Here is a 13542-nt window from a genome sequence, read left to right on the forward strand (position 1 = left end):
TTTTTCACTAGCCGTACCTGTCAGGGTAATGCATGCACCCCAGCACTTTTGTGCTGCTGCCTGATATTATGAGGGGCAGGTACACCCCTGACCTCCCCTCAGTTCCTTCTTATAATCTGTGATAGGTAGTTGGAGTGTGTTGGCTTGCTATTGCAAGTTTTCTCCCACTGCAGGGAGTTTCTCTCTTCTATAAATCGTTAATTAGTAGTATTTGTTAGTGTAAGTTAAGTATAGATTTTCTTCATCTTCTATAGCAACTTTGGGTATCGGTTTTTGTTAAAAGGGGTATCACCACCTGTTATCAGGGTGTTCCTCAGTCTCTGGGCTTTAAACTCTGTGCCTGCTGCAAAATATCTGTGCTGGTGAGTTAGCCTAATTCCGGATGCCTAAAGTGCCTTTTTGAGGGTCACATTGGAGACAAGGATTGCCAGATCTTCAGGGACTTAAAACCCTGGACAAAAAAGTCTAGAGAGGTGAGACTGCATTATCTCCTTGTTTGGTTCATTTAAGTATATCAGTCACATTTCCACTGTAACAGTATCATCAGTCTCTAATCTGTCAAGTTTCTCTGAAACCACCGCCTTCCTTTGTAAATTTATTGCCTTTCTGAATAGTCTCTTCATGCACTTTCGCTATGTTTTGACCAAGTCTACCACTTGCTGGTCTTTTCTCATGTTTGACCAGCCAGCTTGCACTGATGTCTGATCTTGTAGTTCTTGCTTCTAAATGTTCTTCTTTAGTTGCAGTATTTAGCAGTGGACCTCTCTCTCTCTCTGAGAATATCAAAGACCACGTTCTTCAGTCATTTTATTTAAATTATTCATTTGTGCTGTATTGATAGTGATGTTTACAGCTTTCTTACCAAGTTCACGAATTTGCTTTTCAGTTGTTTTTGACATGATCACCGATAGATGGCTGCCATTTTTTGGGTTTCAAAGATGAAAAGACTAGTCTTGAATGAAGTTTATGATGAACTCCTGGAAGGCTTGGACCAGGATTTTAAATGATCATGGAGGGAAGTTTTGGTGTTGGTGGAATTGCAGAATCACCAAAACTCATCAGTGTTCTGCTCTTGAAGTTCAGTGGACATATGGATTCATTCAGTAGGACATTTGAACTTAAAGATTAGTTGCACTCTGAGATGACCCCACGTATAGTCTATTTTGCCACTGAACAGCTCTTTACAGTGTCTAGGCCTTACATTAGAGGAATTCAGTTTTTATTACTTTAGTCAGTTTAGTTGTTCATGTCACTTCTTTCAACTTTAGGCATGTTGAGTCAGATAAATTCATAAACTGTTCACCTGTTCGCAGTATTGGTCAGGAGCAAACCAAGTCAATCTAATAGGTTCAGTTGCATCCAATCTCCTGTTTTCAATATTAATCCTTTAATATTGTCACTGCACCATATCTAACTTTTTAGAATGCTTATTATAATTTGTAATGTTCCTAGTACAGAAACCTTTTAAATATGTCCATAGTAACACTTCAGAGTCATGTACCTGTTGGGGGTGGAGGGTGGAGAATCTTCATTCCCCCACTTAAAAAAAACAAAAAACAAAAAAAACCCCATGCAACTACTGGACCTTTTACTTTAAGCAAGGGAGGGGAGAAATCAACAGTCTTCACAGCTCTAGTTGTCAGTAGGAAGGTAGTCTAGAATACTAAGTCTTCAGAACTTAATCACCATGTCAGTTTCTGACTCTTGCAGAAAACCAGGTGGTTTTTTTTTTTTTTTGAACTCTTATATTGTTGTGTACACATGTAAAGGATTTTGTTTCAACGACACTTCTCTCCTGCATTATTCCTGGATGGCATAAAGGAGTGATTTTTTTTTTTGGTTACTGATATTAAAGTATCAAAGATCCTTCCTAATTAAATGTTTTATTATTTGAGTAGATAACTCAGAAATGTGACAAGTTAAAGGTTTGACAAGATTAATTAAAAAAAAGCTGATCCTTTTTCAAGGGATGCCAATTTGAAAAATCTCTTGTTTCTGAAGACTTTGTACTTAGGAAGATTACATTACTATACCTGAGAGTAGTCAAAATAAATCATTTTTCAGTTTGTTTACTTTTTGAATTTAATACTTTGTATAGACAGCTTCAGTTTGTTTACTTTGCAGAAAAAAATACATTTATAAACACCAGTGGAGCTGAAAAACAAGTATACTATTTTAAAAAAAATTAAAAACAAACCTCAAAACGTTCTCTTTAAATGGTGCTCCATGACCAACTTGAATAATTTTATATTGGTTAACTTCAAATATTTTATTGTTTAGTTACCCAAGGAGACTCAAGTGGCCCCAATCACCATAATATCTGAACACTTTACAGTCTTTAATCCAATTATCCTCACAACACCCTCTGAGGTATGGAAGTATTATCCCTGTTTTACAGAAGAGAATTGAGGCACACACAGGCTAACTGACTTGCCCAATGTAGCCTTATCAGTTATTACAACTATAAAATTATTTATTGGGATGCAACAGCACTAGTCACAAAGAGAACAGGTTTTTTTTTTTTCACATGGCTACTTAGAATTAATTAAGAAGATAAAATTGAAGTACACACCAACTTTGAGCTTTGGTTAACAGACAGATAATTAAAAATCTAAGAAAAATCAATATACATCAGTATAAAAATAGTACAGTTACAGCAAAGTGGCTTCCTGCGTTGTTCGTTCTTAAAACGTTATGGAGCTCTTTTGAAACAAAGATGGAAGAAAAAAGCACTGAGGGTGGTCAGGCTTCATACTCAGTTGTCCCATATCATCCCCCCCCCCTTCCTGTTCCAACAACATTTTATACACCTTTTCCTATTCCACCCACACATGTCCTGTCCTATTCCACCCACACATTTTATAAGGTTTCAGCCCCTGCCCATCTGTAGAATTCTGGCTAGCTGTAGTTAAACTTTCAACTGTTTAACATCTGTTTTGGGTTAATTGATGTCCCAATAGTTTCAATATGTGATTACTTTATTGCAAAAATACCTTATGATGCTATCGTATGTTTGTGGTTGACCTGTTTATCAGACAGTGTATTGCTAAACTATCACAAGATCTATATTGCTAAATTTTATAACTTTTTATTTCAGGAACATAATACACATGCTAACTTATGTCAGCTGCCAATTTCTTCTAGGCCTCACTCTAACCCCTTAACACTTCATGCTTAAAACCTATAGCCAAGCCTATTTTTAGTAATATATTTCGTTTTTCTACTTGCTGTTACAGCGTCAATAACTTCCAATATTATTTCTATATGCATGCGTAGAAAATAGATTATATTTTACCCCAAACTATATTTCCTCCAGGATCGGGGTCATGGGTCAACTGTCAACCACACCAAGGGAGCACAGGAAATTTGTGGTGCAGCAGAGAGTTTCACCCAGGACTTTTAGGTTTGAGGCTAATTCCCTATCCATTGGATTATCCTGCCTCTGAGTCTTGAATGCACTGCTTTTATATTCGCTATTGATCAGTATTACCCGATACTATTCATTTATTGCAGGAAAATCTCCATTTCAGAATGCTGTTTGATCTTTAAACTTCCCTCAGCTCAAAATTAGGAAAAAAATTAATCCTATGATGCAAATTCAATGTTCTGAATAAGGAAACGAATCTGGAATATAGACATTTTAATGCCTTTGTACCCTTCACTGCATAATAATTCATCATTGACTTTGACTTTAACTCTTTCACTCACTCACAATGTATATTCATGTTTTGCTGAAGTCTAGGTTTGAAGTTGGCAGTACTAATTTTTATCCCTAAAAAATGTTATAACAGCAGTTTTTTGTAGGCTCACTTTGTGTGCAAATAGAATGCAAATGGAATACTGACAACTTAGAAAAATAAAAATCCTTCATGTGGTTTGGTTTGAATCAGTATGAGAAATATTCTAAAATTACAATAACATGACTTTAATAATTACACCATATTTAGTTTCCAAATACTATAATTATCAACCAAATACCAAGTATGGATTACTGTCAGAATTCATTGTGGTATTGTTTGATAATTAAATCATGTGAATGAGTAAAATTATTCTGTTCTCATCTTTCTGGCACCTTTACACCTAATATTTAAATGGAAGATAAATTAACTGCTTTTTTTTTTTCTCCTAAGTTCTAACATTTCGTGTGCACATTTTTTCCCGGACTTTAGGAATTTCACATGACGCTTTTTCCACTTGAGTGCAGTTTATTTCCTAAATAGGTTGGCTAGGTAGCAGACTGACAAACATGAAAAAACACTTCCCCCAAGTATCAGCATGGACTCTAGTAAATTTAAAAAAAAAAAAAAGCTACATGTTTGTGTATACACTTCCCAATGACTTTCAGGAAGTTAGGAGAAGTGTTAATATAGGAAAGTTGTAATCTTTAAGATAAAATCGCTGTCATACAAGAATTATCATGTTTAATACATAATATACGTTTTTCCCCTCCCCACAGAAATTAGCAGAGTACGGAAAGACATGTATAACGACACATTAAATGGTAGTACGGAGAAGAGAAGTGCAGAATTACCAGATGCTGTGGGACCTATTGTACAGTTACAAGAGAAACTATATGTGCCTGTAAAAGAATATCCAGATGTAAGTATATATTTTTTTAATTCATAAACTGTTCTAGTCCTTGTGGTCCTCTCTAAATGTATATTGTATGTGATGACGCCTTTGGATCACAGTAAAAGCTTCTTTTGAACCCTTAAGTATTTCTTTCTGAAAGGAAAGTCTATCTGCACCTTTTATGGTTGGGTGCATTAGTTAAGTGGGGTGGGGGAAGATAAAAGTTTTAAATATCAAAATTAAGTGCAGGTTATAATTTTAATATATCCAAGATTGGAAGGGTCACAGGTTTTACTCTTGGGTACTATCAGCATAGTACGCTGCTTAGAATGCTGTGCTCTTGGCAGGAGGTAAAAATCTGCATGAAAGAAATAGCTGTTTACTCAGAAGTAAACATTTGCTATATAAGCTATCTAAGGGCTTGCCTACATTTGCAGAATTGTAGTGATGCTGCTGTAGTGTTTAGTGAAGAATCTACCTACACCGACAGGGAAGCTTCTCCTGTCAGAGGAGGAGTACCGACACTCTGACAAGAGATAGATAGCTATGCTGATGGTAGAAGCACTCCTGATGACATGGCATTGTCTATACCAAGGGTTAGGTCAGGAAAACTGTTGTTCAGGGCTGTGAAAAATCCTGAGTGACATGGTTATACTGGCATATGTTTGTAGTATAGACCAGGGCTAAGAAGCTGTGTTCCCATCTTCAGATTCTTTAGATTGGATTTGAAACTATCAGTGTTTGTATTCCAAATTCTCATTTGACCTTTCTTGTTGTAATTTAGTAATTTGTTTCTGATTTTTTTAAAAGCTAAATTTGTAGTTAGTCATTAGCTCTGCACTATTTTGCAATCCAGTCAGTGCTTCTTCTCTCGCATCGACTTTATGGATGACCACGTTTCCAATCCTATTATGCAGATAGCCTTTCTTTTTATGTGGCTGCATGCCATCGAATTTGTTGGCTCAAATAGATCCTAGAAATCATTTAGCAAGGGATACCCTAATTTAATTCCACCTTGTCCCCTTTTCACGGAACCATCTGATTAGACTCAGGAAAAGTACAAAATCATATCCTTCCTTCCAATAAGAATAATACAGATACTTGAGTAATGAAGGGATGACTTTATTTTAGCTGTTTCCTCATGCCAAAGAATAGATGGAGATATGCCAAAAAAAAAAAAAAACCCCCCAAAGCAGACTAACAAAAATGACGTAATTGGTATGATATATGCAGACCATAGTTGCTCACTGTGTGTGTTATATTCCCTGCCCTTTTAATACTGTCTCTGTCTTGTCTAATTAGATTGTAAAATCTTCAGGACGGGGTCTGTTTCATTTTCTGTTTATATACTGCCTAGCACGTTGCAGCTTTCCACCTTTGTTGAGCTACCATAATACAAATGCCCTATTGGACCCAAGAAAACTGAACAATTATATGTAATATGTTCAGATTTCACATGACTCCTTTCTGACTCTTCTGTATCTCAAAGGACCTTTTCCAAATACCTGGTAATGATTCCAGAACACTTAAGACTTCTAGATATCTAAGTGAGCTTTTACCTGTATAGGGCTGGCAGAAGCCAACTCCCAAGTTGGTTCAGTTGGGCTTTCATACGGTGTGTACCTAATTTCAGTCTCTAGGTCTTGATATCAAATGTGAAAAGTCTATAAACTCAGGCTGTGAAATGCAGAGGGACTGTCCTGGACACAGTCTGCAACTGCTTACCACAGTGCTAGATTCAAGAAATTCAAAAGGGAATAGTTTTTCTGAAATCTTAATCTTGCAAAACTGGAAGGTTCTTTCTGAGATCTCTAGGCTTCATGGATTTCTGCGTTTACATAAAGAACACCTTTCACATGACACTGTGAGTTAAGAGTTAATCGGTCCACTTTTGTAAAGTTTTAGGATGTGTGGTCACTAGTGACCATGTTTCAGGAGATAATGGACTTCTTAGAAATGGTCTAAACTGTTTGTAAACCAGTTAGTAGTTATAGTGGTACAAAAATGGACATAAAGTAGTAAACTCCCTAATGTGGATGCAGATATACTGATATAAAGATGCTTATATCAGTATAGCTTATTCAGTTTTTACAAGAATATCCTCTATTGATATACGTACTTTATACCAGTATATTTGTTGCCACACTAGGGAGTTACACTATGTCTATTTCTAAACTGATATAGTGGTGCAAGAACTCTGTAGACCAGGGATGGGCAAACTACAGCCTGAGGGCCGCGTCGAGCCCATCAGACCTTTAAATCCATCCTGGAGCTCCTGCTGGGGAGCAGAGTCCAGGGCTTGACCCACTCTGCGCGGCTCCCAGAAGCAGCAGCATGTTCCCCCTCCGGCTCCTACGTGTAGGAGCAGCCAGGGGGCTCCACACACTGTCCCCGCCCCAAGTGCCAGCTCTGCAGCTTCCATTGGCTGGGAACAGCAGCCAATGGGAGCTGCAGGGACGGTGCCTGTGGACAGGCAGTGTGCAGAGCTGCCTGGCTGGCACCGCGCTTCTGTGTAGGAGCCAGATGGGGGACATGCCGCTGCTTTCGGGAGCTGTGGGGGCGGCGCCTGCAGATGGTGCAGTGTGCAAAACCTCTTGGCTGTGCCTTCACGTAGGAGCCGGAGGGGGCACATGCTGCTGCTTCTGGGAACTGCTTGAGGTAATTACTGCCTGGAGCCTGCATCCCTGACCACCTCCCATGCCCCAACCCCCTGCCAGAGCCCTGATCCCCCTCCCTCCCTCCCTCCAAATGCCTCAGTCCCAGCCTGGAGCACCCTCCTGCACCACAAACCCCTTGCAGAAGGGTACCTTAAATTTTCCTTCAGCCATCAATTGCAATTTTGATAAATGCTTCAGGCATGGCTTGGTGACATCACATTGGCTTGTTGACAAGAAGAGGCCAGACTTCATATGGTTTAACTTTGAGCTTCCACAAGTCATTTTTGACAGACATCCAACTCTCATAAGTTAGGGAAATATATAGGGAGGAGCTTACTCATGACCACTATTAAAGACCACTTGTCTGACTTTGGGAATGGCATTTCCTGCATCATACTACCACCATGGTTCTTTGTCTTCCTGACAAAGACTGTATATTAAAAAATGACTTGAGCCAAAAATGTACTGTTTCTCTGTAATTTCAGATGTACAAGTTTTTTCCAGTAGTGATATCACTTTGCAGCATATGTTCTCAAATACTGTGCCAGAAGCAGCGGAGATCCTGGCTCCTTGAGCAGTGCCTACTTCAACTGAAAATTGAGCATTCGTGTATGCACTTATTTTTGGTTATCAAGGAGTCAAGAATAGCTGACAAGATGAAGCACAGGTGATGTTGATACTACAGCTTATTGGTTTCGGTTCTCAACCTACTTGACCCGTTACCGTGAGCAGAGCCTCAAATCCTACCACCAATTAATTCATCAAGATAGTGTGTTAGAGAACCAGAGTCGCTTTTTTTAAGTCTAGATCAGAAATTGGAGTCTAGCATCCTGGGTTGTGATATGATACACTAAGTATTTCATTGCTCCTAAGGCGTCATAACATATTTTTATAAAAAGCTGTTATCCCTTCTACTTGGAAGATATAAACTATACTGCATTGAACTCCACACTCACTTTGTGTGATTCAGCACTGAGAAGTAATTGTGCAAAAATTTTTTTTTTTTCTTCTCTGATATCCAGCCAGATGTCTTTGGTTTATAGGTAAAAAAATTGTTAGTGCCTAACTACCAACCCTGGAAACTATATACCAGAACTGAGACTTCAGCAATGCTAACCTTCTTCCTGATGCATTGTCATCAATAACAAGTTTCTGCTTTCTACTTAAATCTGCTGTCAGTGACACCTTTGCATCCCCAACTGTCTTCCATGGGTTTGTACAGGTGTAATTGGTTTTAACTTGGTAAATTATTGTTTATGCACAAAAAGGGGTGGAATTAGCTATCTTGCCTAAAAGTCTTAGGGAAACATTCCATTGTTTCCAAAGCAGCATCTACAGCATTCTTTCTTTTCCTTTATGAAGATTAGCAATATGATCTGGCATTCAGTTAATATTTTTATGTAAGTTATTCTGCATGTCTGATGCCTAATTTAGGAGAACAGTTCTGTAATCTTCCTATAACTATTTCTTATTAAAAACTTCAAGTAGGTAAGCTTAATCAGCTTTCATTCATGGCAAAGAGTTGAGTGGCGTGCTGCAAGGTTCTGTAATATGAAAAGGGAATGAGCAGTGAGGTGACAATTTCAGCTAATGCTCATGATACCTAATCAAGCTAGATGAATGGGCAGTAGAAAACACTATTGTAGGTCAGAGTCAGTGTTGACAAACCTTGTACTCCTTACCAGGTTCTGAATTAACTATAGTGATTCAGGAAGAAGGCCTAGACATCCTTATGGACAATTCAATGAAGAAACAAAAACAGGAAGTATTGGTAATGGAAAATACTGAAAATATAATTCCATTATATAAATCAGTGATAATATTTTGTTCTGTACAGGTTCTTGTGTCATCCGCAGTGGCTTCTAATAATGTTTTAAGTATCATGACTAACATCTGTCGTGGTTGGTTGGTTCTTATAATTTTCCCCAGAGGAAGAAGAATTGTGTGCACTGGAGTGTTTTGTTGCTGCCAAATGTCAGAGAAGGCAAGGATGAAGTACACCTTGCACTTGGAAGAGGAAGATAGGGAGGTTTGTGATGGTCTGTACTTTTGATGGGAATTCATTCCAGTGCCTTGGACTGACCCCCAAGAAAGCAGTTTCCTACATAGGTGAGCTTTATTTTTATGGCAGAAAGTTTCATTGTGCTAGAGGAGTGGAGCTGTTGATAGTGAACTTCATCCCGGAGGTTTAGGTGATCTTTCAGATAGTCTGGATCCAGGCTATTGAGTGCCTTGAAGATAATTATTCAGTGGAAAACGAATGTAGAAAGCATGGGACAGATGTGCTTATGATAGCCTGAGTAACTGAGGAGAGATACTGTAGTGTTCTGTACTAGTTGCAGATTCCTAAGTGCAAAAGGCTTCATGTCCAGATATGCTACATTGCTGTAGTCCATTTGAGAGGTGGTGGGAGTGTATAAAGGAAGCTAGGTGATTGTCTACCAGAAAGGGATGGCATCTCTTAGCCAATGGAGATCATGAAAAAGCGTTACTTGTGGGTACTGGTGTGTGAAAGCTTAATGTCAGGAAGGACTCTGGGAGTATTAAGCTACAAACTGAATTGACCAGTTTTAGGTGCATCTTTCAGCAAATGAAGATGACACCGTGGCTGCGAACTCTTCATAGTGCCGCCTTCTGCTCACCACCTCTATTTTGCTTGGTTTCAGTTTTGGCTAGCTTATGTTGTCCAAACAGTTTGCCGTCATTGTGGCAGTGACATGGTCGTATTTGTTGAAGAAAAGGTAGAGCTGTATCATCTGCATATTGCTGGAACTTCACTGTCATCTGACCACTTCACCTAGTGGCTGCATGTATATGTTGAATAAGACGAGTCCGAGCAAACTGATTCTTGTCCGACTCCACAAGTGAGAGGACGAGTGGTGGAGTTGCAGTTTTGCATTACTACTTATTCAGTGTGTTCCTCCAGGAAAGATTCACTATTTCAGCATGTTCCCTGGACCTCTGCCACCTCTCAGGTTGACAATACCAAATGTAGGGATGTAAATACCATTTTAAAATTAACTGGTTAAACAATTAAAATTATATTGGTTCACTGATTAAAGGGAGAGAGGCTGGGGTTGCTCCAGCCAGTGGGCACAAGGCCGGGGCTCCTACTGGGGTTGGTGTGCCAGCCCACCCAGGGCTGGAGGTTAATGGTTAGGCTGGGTTAACCGGTAAGATTAATGCTTACTGGTTAACCGTGTAATCGTTTACTATTTTACATCCCTAATCAAATGCTGCAGAGAGATCTAGGAGGGTGAGAATGGATGTCTGCCCTTCTTCCGCTGACAGCAGGAAATTATCCTTCAGTGCCACTAGAGCAGTTTTCATCCCATAACCCAGAGTGAAATCCGATTGTGCTGGGTGTATAAGAGATATTAGCCTTAATCAGATAAGCTGGCCTTTGGTAGTGTCTCTGAGCTTATGCAAAAATAGTAGGATTGAAACTGGATGGTAGGTAGTTAGGACTGATAAATCCAGAGTGAGGTTTTCAGTGTTGGTCGGACGTTTGTTTGAAAGAGGAAGTGAAGATTCCTTCCTTGAATGAAACATTGGTTATTTTCAAAAAGAAAAGGAGTACTTGTGGCACCTTAGAGACTAACAAATTTAAGTACTCCTTTTCTTTTTGCGAATACAGACTAACACGGCTGCTACTCTGAAATTGGTATTTTGATTGTGAGTGGTACCAGTTGCCCATGATTCTTTTACAAGCCAGGGAAAATACAGGTTGGATTCCTAGATCTTGAGTTGAAATTCCTTTAGGGTGTCCAGTAATTCTGTATGAGTTAGCATACTGATTCCAAGAATGCAGGCAGGTTGTTGGCTGGTAGGTATAAGTGGAATGGATTCAACAACTAATCTGGTCTGTACTATGTTCAATTCTGGTCATCCTTTTTAAAAAAAAAAAAAAAAAAAATGGATTTCAGAGAAGAGTAGTGAGTGATTACCAACATGTAAAAACGTACATAGAAAGTGAATAGTTTGGGACTATTGATGAATAAGAAGGGACATGATAAAAGCATAGAAAATAGTGAGTGGTATGGAGAAGGTAGATCAGGCACTTGTATTTATCCTTTCTCATAATGCAAGAACTGTGGGACATTTTAAAGAACTTGAAAAGTGGCAAATTGGGGAAATTAAATATTATCTTGAATACTGCTAAACTCTTGGCCTTACCATAATGTGGCAATGAAGTACACAGTGACATTATATGCACTTGTTTTTGCCACTTACATAAATAACACAAATATCGAGAGTTGACAAAATATGTCCAGAAGGGATTTTTTAACAAGAATATTGGAAAGGATCTAAACCCTCATGCTTCATTGAACAAATCAAACTCTTTTAACTAATGAAGATTAGGAAGGAACTTTCTCTGGGGGTCAGTTATTCCATATTTGTCTTATGCAGGGTTTCTTGCATCTTTTAATGCAGCTGATACTGACTACAGTTGGAGACAGGATATTGCATAAGGTAGGAATTGCCATACTGGATCAGACCGATGTTCTGTGTTCCTAATGTAACTTGGTCTACCACAACTGGGGATTTAAACTAACAATACTCAAAGAAGAAATAGATTAATTAGTAATTTTACAATCTATTCAATGAATTAGATAGGGAAATAGTATCTTACTCCCCACCCACCTTCCTATTACTTCCTAGTCTCTAATATGGATTCTGATTATGCAGCACAGACCTGAGGTGGAATGTGGGCTATTGATCCTTATATAATCTTGTAATGAATGTTGAGTTTAGTGATGGACATGTATATGGCTCTGGCAACCAGCGCTTTCTGGAAGGTTGTGAACTTCATACCAAAAGACAATATGCATACTAACAATCTAATAGAACTACAGTTCTTTTATATGAGGATATCAGACTATTTTTTCTGTATTTATAATTTAGAAATTTTAAACTGCAGGCCCTCTATTAAGGAGCTGCAATAAAGGTTTTACTTTGAGAAGCAGTAAATGAGCGGCCTGAAGCTTTCCTTTAAATTGTTTTCCAGTAAACACTGTGAGTAGTGTAATTACTGGATTTGTGGTTCATATGCAAAATTATAAAAATGTAATATATCCTATGATTTGAAATATCTATGGCTGATGTGTTCAGGTTAAGTCTGGAGTGCAATGAAATGTAACTTATGCAACACTATGCTTCCTTTGACCTCAAGAATTTGGGATTTACCATTGGGAACCATCATTTCACTGTATAAGATGCAGTTTTAAAAACACAATGCTGCGTATAAATGCCAACTCAAACTTTAAAAGCATGACTTCAGTTTCATTGAGACTTGAATGTGTGCAGTAGGTGAATGAACTGAGTTCAGATCAGATTGATATAATTAACTCATTCTGTCACTATCCTTCTCTTCTGATTGTCAATCATTTATCCCTTACAAGGACATAAAGATTGATAAGGTTTATAGATTTGTGGAAGAGTTATGACCAGAGGACTACTATCTGAGGGGAAATTCAATCATTTTATACAAAATCCTGATTAAAATTATGAGTATTTAATAAATAGCACCCTAAACATTCAACATGACGTATATAGATCTGTATGCTGGATAGTGAGACAATACTACGGCATAGTTCTCTATGCAGAACTTTAAATTAGTCATGAAGCACAGAAATATTAAATTATTCTTAGGTTACCCTTATTTCTAGATAAGGGTAGGAACATGTATAAAGTTTACACTATTGAGGTATAAATGGCAGTTTTATACAATTTTTTTTTAAAAGAACCACCCCCTTGTATATTCCAATGCAGGATGTTAACATACCTCTTGATTATGGATGATGATCTTTATTTCTGTGCATATTAGATCACTTATAATTAAAGAAAATAACTATATCTAAATTAAATTCAAACTAGCAAATTAAAATTAGTGCAACTATGGCAACCCTGCCTTTGTATATTTATGGCAGAATCTACAAGCACTTCACTCTATGGCCTGAATCTCTAGGAAATTCCTAGGGTAAATTCTTCATAATTAGCCACATTATTCTTTTAGGAGAGATGAAATTTGTAATGTTAACTTTATAAAAATGAGTATATGTACGCACAGTGCACATATGAGGGGTAAGCATTTACCTTTGCATAATATTTACTGTAGTCTTAGACCTCAGTCTATACATTCTTCCTAACTTTTGCTAATGTGCAACTTTCTGCTTCTGCAGATTAATATATGATTGAACACTTGCATAGATAGCTGAACATTGTGTAGACAGTGACTCTGCCCAATTTTTCCAAATAATTTATTTGCTGGAACAATGTCTTCACAACTTTAAGTAAAGCAGATTGTGCAATC

At 38.0% G+C, this 13542-nt stretch overlaps 1 protein-coding gene across 18 annotated transcripts in view; it reads left to right on the forward strand.

The window, feature by feature from the left end:
• Window positions 1-13542, forward strand: part of QKI (QKI, KH domain containing RNA binding) — a 338812-nt gene that overhangs the window by 60714 nt on the left and 264556 nt on the right. For all 18 annotated transcript variants that reach the window (XM_038397801.2, XM_043511271.1, XM_043511269.1 and 15 more), the window contains exon 2: window positions 4457-4599. In XM_038397801.2, the coding sequence (XP_038253729.1) occupies window positions 4457-4599 (143 nt within the window). The remainder of the gene's footprint in view (window positions 1-4456; window positions 4600-13542) is intronic.

Source organism: Dermochelys coriacea, chromosome 3 (genome assembly GCF_009764565.3).
Source record: "Dermochelys coriacea isolate rDerCor1 chromosome 3, rDerCor1.pri.v4, whole genome shotgun sequence".
NCBI classification, from domain to species: Eukaryota; Metazoa; Chordata; order Testudines; family Dermochelyidae; genus Dermochelys; species Dermochelys coriacea.